Below are 19,167 nucleotides of genomic sequence, written 5' to 3' on the forward strand. Positions count from 1 at the left end.
CAAACTAGAAATGTAATCCTGTTTTAAACTGGGTACTGAACACGTCCAGGTAAGAGTTTTGTGGTTTTTTTTCCTTTTCTTATTTTACAATGGGTTTTTGCTATATTTAAAACTTGTGTACTTTTAAAATATTTGTGTTGATTTACAATTCATCTGCATTAGGTTGTCTTGCATTAAGAGCCCAATCCAGATTTCTTTACACTTCTGTTGCAGAGGCTCTTTCAAAAACTGGGCATTGCTGAGAGAAATCCTTCCTACTGCAGAAAATTTTTCAAGCTAGGATTATGTGAATGCATATTCCTTGAAGTTCCTCATCTAGTACAGCTGTAAACTGTAGGCTGAATTGTGAGCAGAGAACTAATACGGTCAAAAGTCTGAGCTGCTGAAGTTCTGTAGTCGACAAAGATCTGACTGGAGGAAAGAGAGGTTTTCCTGTTCCCACTAAGTACCTGGAAGCAGTGTCTTTATGTGTGGCTCAGCTCTGAAGGCAGCTGCTCAGAGTCACTGACAAAGTTCCTGTAGTGATCAGTGATGCTGCAATTCCATGTGTTTTCTGGCTGTTAGGGTGTTACAGGTGTTGGAGTGAGGAGTGAATAATCTGTGTCCGCTACTGGTTCCTTTCAGGAACACCTCAAGCAAAATACAAATGTGACCTTTTGGAGAAAGTGGGGATTGTTTAAATTCTCCAAACCTGAACCTCCTCAGCTCCTTTCCATGGCCATAATGCCTGGCTGGAGGCAGGCAGTAGCCCAGGTGTGGTTGAAAATCTGGCCTGGATTTAGTCTTCAGTGCAGCTGCTTTTATAAAGTGAGCCTGACGTTGAGAGAATCATAAAGAGGCTTCTTTTAGCACCTGTAAGCTGTGCATAGAAGGTGCAAATGCCTGCTGCACAGCCAACCTACTTTCAGTCCTGCAGAGGAGTCTTTGCTAGTCACAGTGATGTTTCACTGCATGCAGGGTTTGTGCTGCAGGGAATAACTCTTCCTTTTCCTCTTGAAAAGCAGTGTAACAGCACAGAAGAGGGCCTGCAACACAGCCACCTGTGTGACCCACCGCCTGGCAGACTTCCTGAGCAGGTCAGGGGCAGTGGGCAAGAACAACTTTGTGCCAACCAACGTGGGCTCCAAGGCCTTCGGCAGGCGGAGAAGAAGCGTCCAGAAATAGGAAGCTGAGTGGTGATGTGAATACGGTAAATACTTGGCACCAAACAGAACCTGGGCCATCACCAACATTTTAGTTTTGTGGGGGGAATAAAAGACCTGCACTGGTAACCTCTGAGAAGACTGGGTGAGTAAGAGGGTCAAAAGAAAAAAGATGTTGCAAATAGGTCATAGACATGTGTAGACTGTGAAGAAGAGCTTTTGGAGATGGTCTGCTTTGGTAACAACCTTCACAGTGCATTAACTAAACCCAACAATTTGGTTGGAAATATTTGCTTGTTTTACCACTAGCATTTCATTATCAACATATCTGTAACTCTGTTTTTTTTTTTTCTTACAGATTACAATGAAACTGAAAACTCGACTTTAATTTCTAATCGAAGCAACACTTCTTCATAAACTAAGACCACCAAAAATATTCAGTTTTCATCCTACTATTGAAAATGTTTTATTTAATACAAATGACAACACTTCTGTTATGTATAGTAAAAGAGAATCTAGTTATTAAAGTTAAATTATTGTATATTCTTTTTATATGCAACTCTATTTCAAATAAAATGTGACGGCATCTATTATTTATTTATCTTCCAGCTTATGTGATCCATGCTACTTCTCCTGGCCCTACTGCCAAATCTCGGGGATTATACTAAACTGCTGCCTGGCAAGGCATATGAGTATTATACAGTGTGCTGTGCCTTGATGTAAAACACTTAACTATCCTGATTGTACAGTATATTTTAAAAAAAAACCACTTCAATATTGTATTATTTGTGAATTTGCGCAAAATTAAAAAAAAGTATTTTAGATACACTTGGATTGAGAAACTGATTTTTCATTTGGACATGCTTATGGAGACATGTGGCACTAAGCCAACATCATTGCAGATCAGCTAGTCCATTGATCTGCTCCAGCCTTATTAACTATAACTTCTAAGGTTTGAGTCAAAAGTTCAGAATAGAAGGAATAGCTGATTTTTGTATATATTACAAACAAAACCAAATGAACCAAACAACTTAGTGAGGCTTAGTGAGTAGAAAAATAAAACAAAGCCACAGGTACCTTTAGTAAAGACAGGGATACAAATTTAATGTGTAGTTTGAAATTAATTTTTTTTTTATATATAGGCTCTGGTGCAGATGAAGTAGCCTGACATCCAGTGTAGATTTTTGTGTAAGGTGAAAAAAGTAAATTAGAATGGAAGACAAAGGGAAGCTATGGAAATGTACATTTCTTTGAAGCAAGCCTGAGACACAGTCTATTTAGGGATCAGGGATAAATAATTAGAGTGAGTGGAGAAGAGGGTAGCTGGATCCATTCCATGAACTTCTAAGTGGAGCTGCCAACTTCCTTCTCAAAGCTGCTGCTGTTTCAGTTTAGTAGCTGAGTCAGATATTTGTTTAGAGGTGTTTCGTGCTTTATAGCCCGACCCTAAAATCTGCTTCATCAGTTCAGATGAATCCCAGAATGGGTGAGGGAAGAGGCCATGTGTTCCCAGCTCCCCATCCTCCAGCACACAGCACAGGATTATGTCCAAAGGGTTCTGGGTTATCTCCAGGGAGGAGACTCTACCTTGCTGTGCAAAGTGGAGATGAAGGTTCTCACGCTGTCTCTGTGTGTCTCTGCTGCAGGTGTAATGCCAGAGGATCTTGGCCAGCCCAGTGGGGCCAGTGAGGCCACCCAGGGACAACTTCTAGTCCGTGCTCGTTCCTGGCTGCGGGTTCACTCCTTGGGGAGCAGCAGCCCTGGTAAGTCAGTGTACAGAGCTGGCCTTGTAGGAGATGAACTGCTGCACTGTCTTTGTGCAAGGATCTGCTTGGGCTCAGCCAAACTCCCGTTTTGGAGCCTGTAAGCATTTGTTGCCATGTTTCAGGTGTTCTTCCCCGTTTTTCTTTACACAAAGTGGAGGTCATATGCTGGGATTGCCTGGCTACCCCAGCAACACCTTTCCCTGTCACTGCAGATCTGGGCACAGGTGGCAGCTTGTGTCTTTTGTTTCCTAATACAGCACTCAGAAGTTTAATCTTCTCCAAGATGGAATACTAAGTGCAGTTATTGGGGTGAATACATGTAATTTAGTGATTCATATTCAATAAGAAGTCAGGCAATGTCCATAGGCCCCTTCTGGCTTTAAAGTCTAAATGGTCAGGCACTTTATTGTTTCCCATTTACAGCCATTCCCTGCTGAGAGACACCTGAGGCTCTGTGTAACTGAATGTCAGCAGCAGTGTCCATCTAATCTAAAAACGATTAGTCCTTTTCAGTTTAACAAAGTCATGCATCTTTCTGTCAGACAAAAGGAATTCCTCAGACCAACATTCTACCCCCCAGCACAAACCTAACATGTAAAACATTCTAGTGGCTTTGGTGCTGGCTTTTACACTGTCTTGTGTATAGGAAATTTTGATAAAACTTTTGATACATGGTTTTTGTGTTGATTGTTGTTGTTTTTAGGGGTTTTTTTGGAAGAACTAGCTACTTTCCCACCACAAGATCTATTCCTGTTGTATCATCTCTCTCATTTCTCCTTAGAATCTCTGCCTGCACATCAATGCAATACACTTAGCAGTACATATCCCTGTAAAGGACAGAGGGTTGAGCACTATGGAAGCAAGTGGGAATACAAATAAAACTTTTCCATGATGTGAAGGGATAGAAGCCCTTCAGCACAAAACTGAGATGTTCAGAGCTTCAGAAGAAACAGATTTTTATTGCAACTAGAGAAAATCAGAGTTGTAAGCAGTATTATTTTAAATAAAAGTTTTGTAGTTGTAAGGCAGTAAACATGGTAGAAGGAATTGCAAAGCTGCTAGAAAGTTGTCAATTGGTGAACAAGTGGAAGAAATTGCTTCCAGTTTTAAAAGGTACTGCTCTGGGTAATATTGCCCAAAATTGTCAGCTCTCAAGTAAACCCCAAACTTCTATGCCAGGACAAAACCTGTTTTGGAATTAGCATTTAAAATGGAAAAGTGTGTTTTCTAGTGTACTTTTCTTTCAATTTTAGTACATTGCCATTCTAGGAATACTTGAAGCTGATGGAAAGTATAACATTGGTGCAGTGTATGTGAGTGGCACCAAACCCAAGTTACTTAGCATTCAGTATTCAGGCACAAGTGTCTATGTTCTCGTTTATGAGGCAACATCAGCCTGACTATAGTTTGCTTCTAATATTTTTAGATGTCTGTCTCTGTGTTCTTTAGCCACTAAGGCTTTGAGGTTTTTTTTTTTTTTGTTTGTTTTTTTTTAATCTGAGTGCAAATGAAATCTTTTGAGAATACTTTGCAAACAAAGGCAAAAATGGAAGAAATTTCTGAGAAAGAAAAGGGACAGGTGGTGATCTGCTCCTAGACCTGACTCAGTTTTTGGTTCAGGATCATTCACCAGGACATTGCTGCACACACTGATAGAGCGTCATTTTGAAATAACCCAAGTGGACTTCCACTGTGGCAATTTTTTTTCTCCTTCTGTTAGTGAAATTTAATTCATCTTCCTGAAAGCTTCCATTATCTGCAGTGTGAGAAAGGAGCAGAGCTAATGTTATTGCTTCTGACACTGAACACTGCCAAAAGCAACTTATATCAGGCAGTAGTAAATTTTGGTATTGGTTATCTAATCCAGCATTGTCATGTCTAATTAGCAGATTGAACATCTCTAAGAGGTGAAGAGTTTAAAACATGCTGGAGAGTTCGGATCTGTGCATTTTTCTAGACTGAACTCTCTCAGAACAGGTGAACACTTATTAGAGAGAAACTTGGTGCTTGAAGCCTGGGTTCACCCAGGCTGAGCACTGGCAGCTTGGTTCCAAACTAGTGACAATCACTGCCTCTGGAGTCAGCTGAAGGCTGCCCTGGCACCTCCAAGGGCTCTGCATGGGCCACACCTTCGCTGTCTCTTTACTGTTCTAAAAGGCACCACATCCTTTCCCTATTCTCCACTTTGGATGCTACTTATTCCTTCCAAAATTCTTCTTTTCTCCAGAAAACGTCAAGGAGTATAGTACCCTTTTTTTTCCCCCCCACAGAAAGAAAATAATTCCCATTTGCTACGTACAACTAACATTGTCATACTTTCTCTGTGAACTTTCCAATCTGTGAGATTTCTGATTCTATGGAGTAATCAGAATCATTGCAACATTTATCTTTTCTTTCTATTCTTGGCTTCACCACAGCTCTTATTTTCACCAATTACTCTTTTGGCTGCAGCTGAGCTGTGATCCCAGCTAAATTATTAGTGTCACCTCCACGAAAGCAAATAAGTGCCTTCCAGTCTGAATGTGAAGCTCGAGGGCTTTGAATACTGAACGATTTGTGTGATTATGAACCACGGATGGCAAGGGAAGGGAAGGGAAGGGAAGGGAAAGGAAAGGAAAGGAAAGGAAAGGAAAGGAAAGGAAAGGAAAGGAAAGGAAAGGAAAGGAAAGGAAAGGAAAGGAAAGGAAAGGAAAGGAAAGGAAAGGAAAGGAAAGGAAAGGAAAGGAAAGGAAAGGAAAGGAAAGGAAAGGTTCATTCTCTTTCCTCTGGACACATGGAAAGAGGAGCTCCCACTGGAGCAGGTTTGTTGCCAAGACTTGTGACCCCATGAGAGATCCATGCTGGAGCAGCCTGTTCCTGAAGGACTGAACTCTCTGGAAAGGGACCAATGCTGGAACAGCTCACCAAGTGCAGCCATGGGAAAGACTCACACTGGAAGAGTTCCTGGAGGACTTTCTCCTGTGGGAAGGGCCCCAGTCTGGAGCAGGGGAGTAGCCTGAGGAGTTCTCCCCAGGCAGAGAAAGGAGCTGCAGAAGCAGAATGTGATGAACTGAGCACAGCCCTCATTCCCCGTCACCCTGCATTGCTGGGGCAGGGACAACTGGGAGAAATTTGGAGTGGAGTTACACCTGGGAAGAAGAGAGGTGGGGGGGGATATTTGTAAGACTTGGTTTTACTTATTATTATTTAACTGTGATTGATTGTAATAAATTAAACTGATTTCCACACGTTTAGTCTGCTTTGCCCATACAATGAGTGCTGAGTGATCTCTCCCTGTTCTTTTCTTGTCCCATGAACCATATTTTCCCTCCCATGTCCAGCTGAGGATGGAGAGTGACTGAGTGAATTTGGTGGGCACCTGGAGTCTAGCCAGGGTCAGCCCACCACACTAAAGGAACATAATCACGTGGCTATTTGGAGCCTTTATAATTTTTTGTAGCTTTGCAAACACTTTGAATATACAAATATATTCTGTCAGACACATTAATTCGCACATTATTCTGCTGACATGCTAGAAAGACTGTTACAGGTCTTCACTGCCTTTTGTTGTGGAGGGAGACAATTATTTTAGTTAGCATATGTACCTAATATAGTTGAATAACTAGTTTATAATTCCATTTTTAGCTCATGAAATGACCATGATTTTATATGGAACCATATCATAGTTGTTATTTGTAGTGGGTAGGAATGGCCTGTTACTGGAAATGAATTCCAAGAAAGTGCATCAGGGGAAGGATGACAATCCTTGTAGTTCAGTGGCTTCCATGTGGATAGGTTTTATCTGTTGAATAGTCTTAGCTCAGGGGAACTTTCTAGCATGTCAATCCTGCTAGACAGGCTGAAGAAGACAATGCTGCCAGGGTCATTCTTGACTGTACATTTTCCAAGGAAGGTTTCACTTTTAGTTAGTGCAGTCCTTCTTTATCATTCTGTAGTTAAAGATACTATCTAAGAGTTGAATTATGAAAAATTATGTTAAAATTTAAGTTATGAAAATTAATATTGATTTGTGTTCTTAATGTAATAGAAGCAGAGAATTACATAAAGAAAGGAAATAATTCTGACCTTTAAATACTGGAAATACAGAGTTTAAACGAAAACTACCATAGTTTTTGTTTGAAAGGCTTACAGATAAGCAGATGAGCGTCCAGGCCATTTGAAGCACTTTGAAAATGAAGTCAAAGGGTTTTTTCATAAACTTTATGCTTTGGTTATCTCTAGTTGAAGCTTAGTCCTGGGAAAGGTGCACACTTCAGTGGACAAAAGGCTTGTTTATATTATGTGATGATGCCCTTTTCTTCTTCTTAGAAGGTTCCCAGAAGTAACAAAATGTCTTTAGTGCACCTTTTCCTAATAGACAGTGGTACCTACGTGTTACCTTACTCCTCATGTGTCAAAGCACTGGATTTGTAACTGTGTGTTTTAAAACCACACACATTTAGTATTTAACTTAATGAAGTGCCTTTGTGACTGAAGTTTTTGGCGGGATTTGCGTCCCTATTCTGTTATTCTGGTGACTTTCTCCTCAACAAAAGTTTCATTGCTTATTTGTTAAGGCTTGTTAGATCTGCAAAAGCTGCACTTCATAGGTTACCACTGGTGCCACTGCAGTGATGTGGCAGACAGGATTGGAGGTCAGGCCTCCACTCTTGCAAAGACTTGTAACCTGTAGAAGGTGATAAACACTTCTTGCTCAGGTGCTTTTGATGACAAGTCAAGATAAAATTAACTTGGGTTGTCTCTCACAGCCAGCCAGCTTTAAGCTGATCATGCTCCATCAGCCTCCTAAACTCCGGGAAAACTTTCTCCATCAGGTGGGTTTTCTAGCTATGGGCACCAGGATTATCTTTCCTCTCCCCAGCCATGTGTTGCTCTCGTATCAGAGGTTCAACCTGAACCCTGCTGGGTGTCACAAAGTACAGCCTTCAGCCTGCTATTTGTGTATCAGGTGCTTTTTGCTGTATACCATATAATGGCCTGATTTAGTATCCCTTATGTCTCACAACTCACTTTTTTTCTCAACATTGCTGTTTCAAATTTGGTTGGTGTTTCTCTGGTGAGCTGAATCTCCTTTACAGCACTCACAGAGGACTCTGAATTGATATTAATAGAATGTGTACCTATAAAGCCCATTTATATCACCACAGAAGTCTGAAGTGTCTGAAAGGTAAACAAAAATCTAGACTAATATTTCCATGTCTTCATTTCAGTCTCAGGTTAAAGTTATGTCTGGTAGGAAGAGAGGGAAAGGTATCACTTTCTGTTTTAGCAAGCTTTTAGTGATTGCACAGAAATGAAAACTGTATAAACCTGCTCAAGTTAAAGGAGTGATTGTTAAATACATCTTCTAGAAGCTAGAGGGCACAGGAGCCACAGAAAGCTTCTGGTATAACTCAGTTACCAGGAGGTGCGAGTGAGTCAGAGTAACTTTTGCTTCTTTTCACATAAAATGGCACTTGCTACTCAAGTTCAGACAGAATTTTTTTCTCTTTCTGAAGAGAAGTGACTAAAAATCAGAATTTTCTTTCTAGGTTTTTATCAGTTTTTCAGATGGTCTAAAGGAAAATAAATTATTCATATTGGTATTGATATTAATGTAGTTGCCAATATATGCCTCCCATTTTTAACTCAGATTAATTCAGTAATACTTTTCTGCAGGAGCTCCTACCATTAGCCATTTTTAGAGAACTACTGAAAACTCTTTTAATGGAAACGGTCAAAGGTAAGTTCATGGGCAGAGGAGTGTTGCTATCAAGCTTAATAACCACAGATTTCAGATTTTCACATGTCTAGCTGCTCTGGTAGAAGTATTTGCTAACGTTTCCTCACCCTTACAGAGTATTTCTGTGATAGTCCTGGTGTATTTTATGTTACAAGCCACATGTCCTACCAGTGTAATACCTGTGCAAGAAGGACATTGGGAAACTTTGTGGTACAGACCAGTCCTTATTTTGTTTGCATTTTGAAATGAAGTTCACAGGCCTTATCCTGTAAGTGTGTAAATGGAACAGAATATCCTGACTGGCTCTTTGGAAGAGCAAATTCCAAATTCCAGTGTGCTTTATTTTCAGTTCCAGGTAAGCCAGCGAGAGAAGAGAATTTTGCCAGTCTGCAAAGAACACAAGATGTATAGATGGATTAATTTATGCTGAGTTTCTCAGGCCAGTTGACTTTCTCTCTTAAGCAGAAATTCAGAGATACTGTGAGTTTGTAGGACTCCAGCATCACAGAAAGGATTCCCTCCAGCCTTTGGGAATTCTACATTTTCCACAGGCTTTATGCCTAAAGTCGGATGGACGCTGAACCACAGGATGATATTCCAGTAAACAAAACAGCACTGGTGGAGTAATGAAACTCTGCTGAATTATTCATTGAGTCCTGAATGATGCAGAGAGAGTTTTCATAGTAAACAGCCCTGAAGGTGAGAGCAGTGCCAGGTACAGCCCTGTGCCTGTGCTGTGCACCTGGCCTGTTTTCTCAGGTAGGCTTCTGCAAAAATTCATGTCTTTGTATAAACAGAGTGGAACAATCATGTTTGGTAGCTGTCAACCAAACTCATCTTGGAATTTATGACTCATTGTGGACTAGTCAATCTAATTCCAAAAAAAACCCTTAAGTGCAGGCTCTAGTGCCATGGACATAACATTAAAAGCACGTTCAAGCACTTTGCTACAAAGCAATGCACTTCTACACATTTTTTAAGGGAGCACATCTTCAAAGAGAAGCACATCTTCAAGCTTGTTGCCCAAAATCTGGCCCTTGTAGTAAATGTCTCACATAGCTACAAGAATACAGAATGCATCAGCCAGGTTCCAAAAAATCTGTGTGTACCAGCAACATAATTTTAGCCCATGAAGCATTCTCCCAGCTGACCTTTGGGTTGATATTTCCTCAGCTTCCAAAGTAGGTATCTTGAGGTACATTGCTCCAACTGCTGTCACGGTTTAAGAATGACCAGGGATGTAAATAGGAAATTTAAAGGAGGGTGTCCAGAATGGGCAGAGAAGCTGGAGTGGAGAAAATTATGATGGTGAGGCCACCTGTGTCTATAAAAATGAGCTGGTCTTTCCAATAAAAAATATCTGGATGTTTAGTTTTGGAAGGAGTGAGAGGGAGTGTCTGCTGAAGCCTGCCATCAGTGATGGTGAGTGAAGCAGTGTTTCACTCTCAGCTCTGGAGGAAAGATTACATCAGGGGTGGGGGAAGGGAAGAAACCCTTCTGTAGAATGAACTTAGAATCCAAACCTCCCACCTTTCCAAAACCCCACTATAAACTTCGGTGGAAGCAGTAAAATGTGCAACATTAGGTCAGAATAATCTGGTTGCTGGTATCCACTGGTGGCAGAGAAGCACTGGCAAGGAGAATCATGCTGCCACTTCAGATCTGTGCTGGGCTCCAGCGTGGTAGTGATGACAGGTGCTATGAGAAAATCCAAGAGCAAAAACAGTGGGTAATACCACAGGGTTGGAGGAACACGAGTTCTAAAATGCTGTTCGTTGGGTGCCATCTGTACTGTCTGCTCAGTGAGGCAGAACCCTGAAAAAAAAAAAGGGTATGAGCATATAAGCAGGGCAGCATTTTGAACTGGGCAATAATGATCCGAGGAAAAGCTGATGCACTCAAGTTTTCCCTAAGTGACTTTGGATCTAATATAATGATTTTTAACATTATATTAATATAAAATCCTAGTATATAGTAATACACAGAATAATTTAACTCAGTTGATGTTCCCTTTTAGTTGTCTGGCTTGTTTCTGATGGTAGTTACTGCTGAGAGCTGTCATCCTAGTTGAAATTTATCAAGAACAAGGTGCAGAGTTTGCTTCATCATTAAGTGTCATAGAATAATTTATTTTTTTAACCTATAATGCTTTAAAAAATATAATTTACAGTTTATTGCAACATTTTTCTTGTTCATTTAAGACAGAGTAAATCTTATTAGGATGTAATCTTAGAGTAAAATGTAGCAAATTAATCTGATACATTATCATAAGAATCCAAAGAGTTATTTGTTTTGCTACTGGATATCAAAGCATACAGCTGTTGGAGAATGGGACTCTGCTTAAAGGCAGTTTTTTCCTGATAGTAATTTGTAGGAGACTGACACATGGCTTGTCCCAACAGTTCAGGTTTAAATTTAATACATTTAATATTACCAGCTTTGTGCTGATAGCAGTCTTTGCCTTTCCTATAGCAGACATGCATCCCACCTTTGACAACTCCATTTGGTCAGACCGTGTTGCTAGACAGAGGCATGGCAAACTTTCAGTGTTGTTTCCCTGAAACTGTACATATTTCTGTGCTGCCACTGTCAGAGGCCTGCCTCCCCTTTCCTGCCTGGTGACTGGGGCTATCTGCTGGGTTTGGCACTTTATTCTCTGTGCTTGGTAGGAGATCATAATTAATAGGGAGAAGGGAAAGTAATGGGAAACCACTCACTCTAAAAAGTTAAATACTCGTGATTTCCCCTGCACAATGAGCTTACAATTTTTGACTTGATTTTTTTTGTGATATCCTTGCCTATAAGGCTGAAATAGGATGATGTTCAGTTCCTGCTTCTCTGAACTTTTGACACTCTTGCTGGCTGTTTTCTGTATGTTATTCCCTATCCAGCCCAGATGTTTCTGCACACGAGCCACACAGCCATTCAGCTTGTTTTTCTTGGAAGGCAAAGCCTTGATTTTGTCTTGTGATGGAGGGCAGCACTAGAATGTGGAGAATACCCATTTTTTTGTGGAAGGACTCCAGTGGCTTTGGCATTCTTGCATGATTGGATGTGGTTGCTGCCCAGCTGCTGCTTCAAAGCTGGCTATGGCAGAGCTTGTGTGATTTCTGTAGTGTTTCTTTGGCCTCTTTTGGGTACCCTGTTATGTGTGCCTGAGACTGGAATTTGAGCTCATGGAAATCCTACAGGAATGGTCCTTGGGACCATGGGCCCTCCTCTCAGCCTGTGCTTGACTGATGCTGCTTGCAGCCTGCACTCCCAAGGGACCTTGATGTTTTAAGCCCAAATTTGGATCCTTCCCTCCCTTGAAACATATGTAGACTTGTAGTATTTCTAAAAAAAAGTTATGTGAAAAACTGGTTGATCCTTCTTCAGGCCAGATTTCTAAACTAGCTCTGCACTGATCTCACTAGGATGAGGGAGCCTGGCTGAGTGCTGCAGCCATAAACAAGACAAAAGTTTTGAGGAATATTTGTCAGAAAAGCTGACTTTGGGTTATCTTGGCAAGATGCTGATTCTTGTTTTGGGTCACAGTGCTTGTATGGCTGGGAAGTGTGTGGAAACCTGGCCTTCCTCACAAAGCTCTTGGCCCAGGTTGGGCTCTCTGGGAAATGAAAAGCTGGGTTTCCTCTGACTTTCCCTATGGCTTGTACAACACAGTTTACAAAAAAAAAAACAAAAACAAAACAAACAAACAAACAAACAAAACCCCAACAAACAAACAAACAAAAAAACCACCAAAAAACACAACCAAAAACCCAACAAAACCAAAAACACATTTTACATTATTACGCTGCTGGAATAAATCCATGAGGGAGGCAGAAGAGGAGAAAGGTAGTTCATGTTTTCTAGTCAGAAGATTAAGAACAAACTTGAGGGGTGACTGTGTGGGGGCTCTGGTGTGTGCCTTGCTGTAGGCACTGCCCATTTACTGCTGGGGGCCACAAGAAGCAAAGGCTGAGCAGAGACTGAGAGCACGCCAAAGTGAGAATATGAAAAAAGGAAAATGAGAAAAGATAAACTGAGAAGGGCTGAAATCTAAACCCTAAATTCAAAGAGGGAAGATTATTCTCTTTCTCCCCCTTTCGTTTTTGGGAGGCCCATTGTGACTAAAAGGAGTATGGAGGAAGAAATGTGCCCTCGTCTTAAAAATTTGGGATGCTATTTAACCTGCATTGCATTGTTGTGGTTTAACCTGGCAGGCAGATAAACATCACACAGCCACTCATGTCCTCTACCCCCACCACAAGTGGGATAGAGGAGACAACTGGGAAAAAAGAGTGAAATTCATACTATGAGATAAGGACAGTTCATTAGGAGAGAAATGGAAGGGGAAATAACAGCAATAATAATGATGATGAAAGAATTAAAATGCACAAAACAAGCGATTCAGGATGCAACCACATCCAGTAGCCAGGAAAAGAAAAGAAAATGTTGGTGGTACCATTAGGAGTGTTAAGGAACATTGATATCAATCCCAGTGCTTGCTGAACAGTTTGAGCACTTACAATGAGAATAATTAATACCACTTTCCTGAGAAGGCAGTGGAATTTGCCAAGCATCCAAAAAACAACCAGACCATTCTCGGGTCCTGATTATTTCCTGACTAACTGCTTGACCCCAAAGGCCTGTAGCAGCCATGACAGTCTGCCTTTGCAAAGCCCCTTAGAATAGATCCATTCAAATACAGACATAATTGCACCTCTCCTCACAATATTATATTTCAAATATCCTCCCAGTAATCAGAATCCCTGCAGTATGTGAGGAGTGAAGAGCCCCTTTATCCTTACAGCAGAAAGCATATGAACTGTTATGAGCTAAAGAAGGTTAATAATGGGAAAGGCTAATAGAAAAGCCTTTGAGGCATCATCATAGTCACAGAAAAGGCATGAGGAAATCTGAGAGCGAGTAACAATGCTGCCCCCTTTAGCAGAAAATGTCCTGATGGAGTGTGAGTGAGAACAAGAATCCTCTGCCTCCCCCGCAGAAAATCACAGCTACAGAGCCCTTGTTGTATATTACAGCTTGTTCCCATGGTTTTAATCTTCTAACTTACTCCAATTATTCCTATTCAAGGCTGATTTATGTTTGGCAACTTTAAGTTGGGGGGAGTTCCCTAGCAGAACAGCACACACTTGCAGGCAGGATGGGGGGAATACGATGTGTTCAGATGCAGTGTGAGGCAGTTATTTGGCCAAGAAAATCTCATGGACAGAGTTTTCCTTATTTGCATAGGCCCTCAGTTTTCTGTCTCCCCTTGATGAAGAACAGCAATGTTGACTTCATAAGGGATCCCTTCCAGTTTGTTTCCCAGTGGTTTTTTTTATTATTATTTTTTGTACTCATACATAACTTTTTTAACAACTGTGTGATTTTTGCATGAGCAGTACATAACACAATAGTAAATCCATGAGAAGTTCCCACCAGCTGTGCTGTGTTATGCTGCAGCATTCTGTTTTCCAGAATGGAGAACAAGTTTTTGTCAGCTGTCCTCTGTACCCTCACACTGGCATGGTGACTTTGCAGGAGGGAATGGGACACTCCTGGCAGCTGGGCAACCAGGAAAGTCTGAAAAATTCCAACGTGTCATAGGTACTAAATGTCTACAAGTTGTATCAAAATTGGTTTCCTACTAGGGGAAAAGTGAGGAATTAGCTGAGGATTTTTTTTTCCCACGAACTGCCTGTCATCTGGAAATGAGCTTGAGGGGCCCATTACAAGGAAGCAGGGGAGCCATAATAGGTGTAATATGGCACATGGCAAGGAACTGAGAACAAAAGTTTAATAAGCAGCATGAAAATCTGTGGGAAAACAACTTCTGCTAGTTCTGCTGCCTGTACAGAGATGTGGACTTCTCATTTTGTCCCCAGTGGGAGCAGATGGCAGCTGGAGAGGTGACCATTTTTCCAGATAAAAAAATAACTTCTGGTAGTGACTTTATTGTGGGACAGAAAATGAGACCACAGAGCTAACAAGGACCTGAGCTAGAAGGGGAGCCTGGAGTTATGGCAAACCTCCCCCCACAAAGGCATTGATTTGAGCTGCAAAAGGTGACTGATGTGCCTGCTGTCACCTGCACACAAAGATACACCAGCAGCTTGTAAATTGTATTTGAAATGGAAGAGTCGGTGAGCTCTACACTCATGAGAGTTACTTCAAGAAACTTTACTGAAACAGCCTCCCAAGTTGTGGGTTCTAACCATACACAGCAAACAAAATATGCTGGTTTGACTGAAAACCTGTAATTTGTTAGATTAACAGTTTACAGAGATAGAATTTAGTACTAAGCCAGGGTTGCTAACTGAAAAAAAAGAAGGGAAATAGATATTGATTTGTCTAATTATATGCAGGGTTTATTTAAAGTGGAAATCAGTCTGCTTCAAAAAAAAAGTTGTATTGAGTAAATTTATTGTGTGCTCAGTGCATTTATTGTTGGAAGCATGGCATTCCTATGTGGCATTGTTTATTCGGTTTAAAATGAATAAAAAGAAATGCATTTTTGATACCAAATTATCTGATCTTTGAAAAAGCATAGGTGATCCCAGATTATGTCTGTGGTGCTATTCAAGTAGCATTTGACTTAATGAGGGATATTTTAGATGCCCCATGGTCATTGGTATTTCTGAGGAGTGTAACAAGGACTTGGATGGTTTCTCAGTGGAAAGTGTGCTGGATCTGCCTGACAAGCTGAGTGAGATGGAGCCATATCTTTGTGGAAGTCATGCAAGGGTGTTTTCCTTGTCCCACTTGGTCTCCATGAATCCTGGGGAATGAAGTGTGGCAAATGAAAAATTCCTGCTGGGGTTTTTTTTCCTCTCTATTTTCATTAACCTCTGAATAGATATTATTTTAATTAAAAAAAAATCTTGACAGTACCTATGAAAAAGCTGTGGGGGTTGTAACAGCAATTAAGTGTGTTGTCAAAGATGATAAGCAGCCTGGTATCACAGGAAGGAAATTAACACTCTGACCAATAACAGAACAGTAATCTTAATTCAGTGCTTTTTGCCTCTCAGAAGCTCTTTAAAATGGACGGATTTTGGAGACCAGGTAATTTTAGAACAAGACAGTTAAGCAATCAGTGCCATAAAACATCTCCATTTTAAAAGCCAATGTCATACTGGTGTAATAGTGGCTGATGGCCAGCCAGCAAGGAAATGTGATATTAATTGTTAAACATTAACAATGCAAAGCCTTGATGATTTCCCTATATTTCGGATAACAGAAGGATTGGGAATTGTATTCAACATCAGGTGCTGGTGGTGGAGTTTTACAGTGATCTGCATCAGTGCTAGGTGTGTGTTTGGGTTGTTCACTTCAGAGAGAAAGGCTGGGAATGCTGGCAGCCCTTCTCTGCTGGGAGGAACACAAGGCTTGAGAGCTTTGCCTTCTAGCTTGTGTCCCCACAAGTCTTTTACTACTAAGGAGCTGCTCTGAGCACATAATTCACAGGTCTTTTGGTAAACTGCAAACTCCCTAAATTACAGTATTTTGCTCATCTTAAAAGCACCATTCATCCTCTAGATGACTTGCATCACACTGGGGCAAGGTAGGGAGGCACTGTGCTCTCCCCAGGAGGTGCAGGTGGAGCTGCTGTGGGTGCAAGGACTGGATTGCTCTGCCCAGCACAATCACAGGGGGCTGGAGAGAAAGGCTGCCCAGGAAGGAGAAAGCTGTGAAAACAGCCACAGTTTTATTATGGGAGAGGATGGCAGGGGATTGAACTAAAGGTTGGAATCAGATGGAATCTTGGAAGAAGAGGACTGGGAATAGTCCATCTGTAGGTGCCAGAGCAGATATGGCCAGGCTTGTAGGACATGGAATGGATGAAGCTATGCTTATTCATAAAGTAAAAATGAGGTAAAAATGGGGCAGAAAAGTTTGTGGTTTCCTGGGTACCCCTGTGGCACTTCCTGAGGTAGATGCTTCTTTGCACATCACCAGTGAAGGATTTCTGGGTATCCTGTAGGAAAGGACTAAATGGAGAAATTCCACTCCTATGTCAACAAGAAAGGGGCTGACAAGTTTATTTAATAGAGACAATCCTGGCTTGTCCTTATCCTGCTTTCCCAGATGTAATCCCAGCAGAAGTGCTCCTTGGCATTTTGGGCTCGTTTTGCCGTTCTTCTGCACCCCTGTACTCCAGCTTGTGCTCCTCTCCTTCATGTTTTCTTGTCCCACTCTCAGAAACATGAGCATTCAAGAATGGAATGATAGCGTGTCATGTTCCTGGTTAGAGAAAGGTGCACTGTAAAGTGCCTGAGATATTTTGAAGGGGAGCAGTTTCCTTGTCCTGCTGAAGCTTTAGTAGCCCACTGTCATTTCTAGTAATGTGTGGTAGCAATCTACAATGTGCACCCATCTACACAGGGATTTTTTTAACTCCCTTTTTCTTCCCAAATACTAAACCAAATCTCTACAGTTAGTTGAAAGCTGCATCTCGGAAGAGCTGTGATTTGAGGAAGAAGATAATAAGTAGCAAGAAGTTAAAGAAAGAGCTTGTTTCTTGTTTGATTTGCAGTGTGGAAAGACTGGATCCTGCTACTCCAGAGACTAATTCAAAATGCACCGTGAGAAAATTCCTACCCCAAGGACATTTACACTGTAAGGGAACATAAAAATCAAAGTAAGAAAAGCAACATGTAAGTTAAGAACCAGGGAACAGGGGGACAAGTGTTTATTTTCTTCTCTTTTAAAATATGCATTGTTTGTTCCTTGCACCCCTCCAATTTATAGTTCTTTCACATCTTCTACTGCATGTGGATGAAGGCTTTGACCTGAGGGATGATGACAGCCAGGACCAACTTCTCACTTGGTCTAAATCAGGAGGGAGATTTCTACAGCTTTAGGAGCAGTGTGTAAGGTAACCCAGCAGGCAGCAGTGGCTGGAGATGCCCTAAGACTGAGGCTGGGCAGGACCTGGAGCTGCCAAGAAGACTAAAAACCAGTGTATAATGGAAAAGGGCAGCCATGGAGCACGGCAGGGGAGGAGGGATGAGAGCAGAATAGTAGCCACTGTGAAAGGCACAATGGATGAGGAACCTGGAGCAGAGAGAAGGAAGCGAGGACACAAGTTCACCCTCCTCAATGATGACAAGAGTTTTGGGGGATTGAACTAAAAGCTTCCTTTTTGAGGAAAGTCTCAGATCTGAAGAGCTCCATGGGTCAGTAATGATGTACACTGAGTTTCAGAGTCGGCTTCCAGACTGAATGTACAGGGGAAATGGCCACATTTTCTTACTGATAGAATAGGAGCAAAAACTAAATGCGATAGAAGCCAAACATAATGTCCAAAGTATTTCCCTACTTTGCAAAGCCAGAAGTTTAGAAGGTTTTATTTTGTAAGACAGCAACAGGCAACATGTGAAGTAGTTCTAAGGAAACACCTGTGTTGTGTAAAACCAGTAACATACCAGACATAACATGGGTGGTGAACCAAACTTTAACTCTTTACATAGTATCATTATATTTTTTTCCTAATAAAATTATTTAATTAAAAAATATCAGCCTACATGTGTTGAAACTGTGTTGGTGTCCCACTACTGACAGCAATTCTCTTTTAAAATAAAAGGTTTTTACAACTTCCAGTAAACCACATCTGGATTTTTTAACTTAATTGAAAGTTTTTAACGTGTTTTTATATCAGACTGTATTGTAATGGAATTGTTATTTATCTCCAGATTTATCCTTTCTGGACTATCTCTCATTTATTAGGGTCTTTAATTACATTCCTGTACTAGCTGACCACGACAAAAATTGAAATCCTCACCACAAATCTGTAAAAATGTTTCCACTTGCATTGGGAGACAAAAATAGAATAATTCCATGTCTTTTTGGATGGATGCCTAGCTGAAACTATGCAGGGTTTGAGTGACAAGAGGATGTAGTCTTTGCTGAGAGTGCTTTCTTTAAGGTCCTTTTTAGTCTTCAGAAACATTTAAGTAGATGAATGAAGAGAGGATTTATGCTAGTTTCCCTTCATTTTTGTTAACTCTGCCTGCTTTTTTGTAACTTTTGTCTCCTGCAACAGAATCTTTTCAGCTCTTCAGGCTTGCTGAATATTTAATCACAAGCTGGTAAGTAGTAACTTCAGAGAGTTTTGGGTTGAAATGGCACTCTATTCTTTTGTGTACAGCTGTGGTAGAGGAATAAAACCCCTTTGTGCAGATAAGGAAAAAGCAGAATTATTTAAATGCTCAGTATTTGCCAGGGTTATAACCATAAAGTTTAGTCTTTCAGTGGTGAATAAATACAGTTAGCACACAGCTCAGCCTGAGAATGCAGTGGAGAGACTTTGCTTGAGTAAGCTGGGAATTCTTTTGCATCCGAGTGAGCTCTCCTGACTGTGCTGCACAGCACGTTATCCGTTTCCTGGGGAATGTGGATGGGAGCTGACAAAGCACAGCAGGTAATTGGCTGCTTCAGTGGGAAAAGCAGAAAAAGGAGATTTGTTGGTATACATAGAAAGAAAATGAGGACAAATGGTAATGTCTTGTTGGGTGATAATATCTGTCCATAGTCTTCTGAGGTGTCT

At 41.1% G+C, this 19,167-nt stretch overlaps 1 protein-coding gene across 1 annotated transcript in view; it reads left to right on the forward strand.

Moving 5' to 3' along the window:
* Positions 1 to 2,643: 2,643 nt before the first annotated feature.
* The window catches only part of INSC (INSC spindle orientation adaptor protein), a 139,758-nt gene continuing 123,234 nt past the window's right edge, over positions 2,644 to 19,167 (forward strand). Inside the window, exon 1 of the mRNA XM_062495349.1 lies at positions 2,644 to 2,905. Coding sequence (XP_062351333.1) covers positions 2,644 to 2,905 — 262 coding nt within the window. The remainder of the gene's footprint in view (positions 2,906 to 19,167) is intronic.

This window comes from Cinclus cinclus, chromosome 6, assembly GCF_963662255.1.
Source record: "Cinclus cinclus chromosome 6, bCinCin1.1, whole genome shotgun sequence".
NCBI lineage: Eukaryota > Metazoa > Chordata > Aves > Passeriformes > Cinclidae > Cinclus > Cinclus cinclus.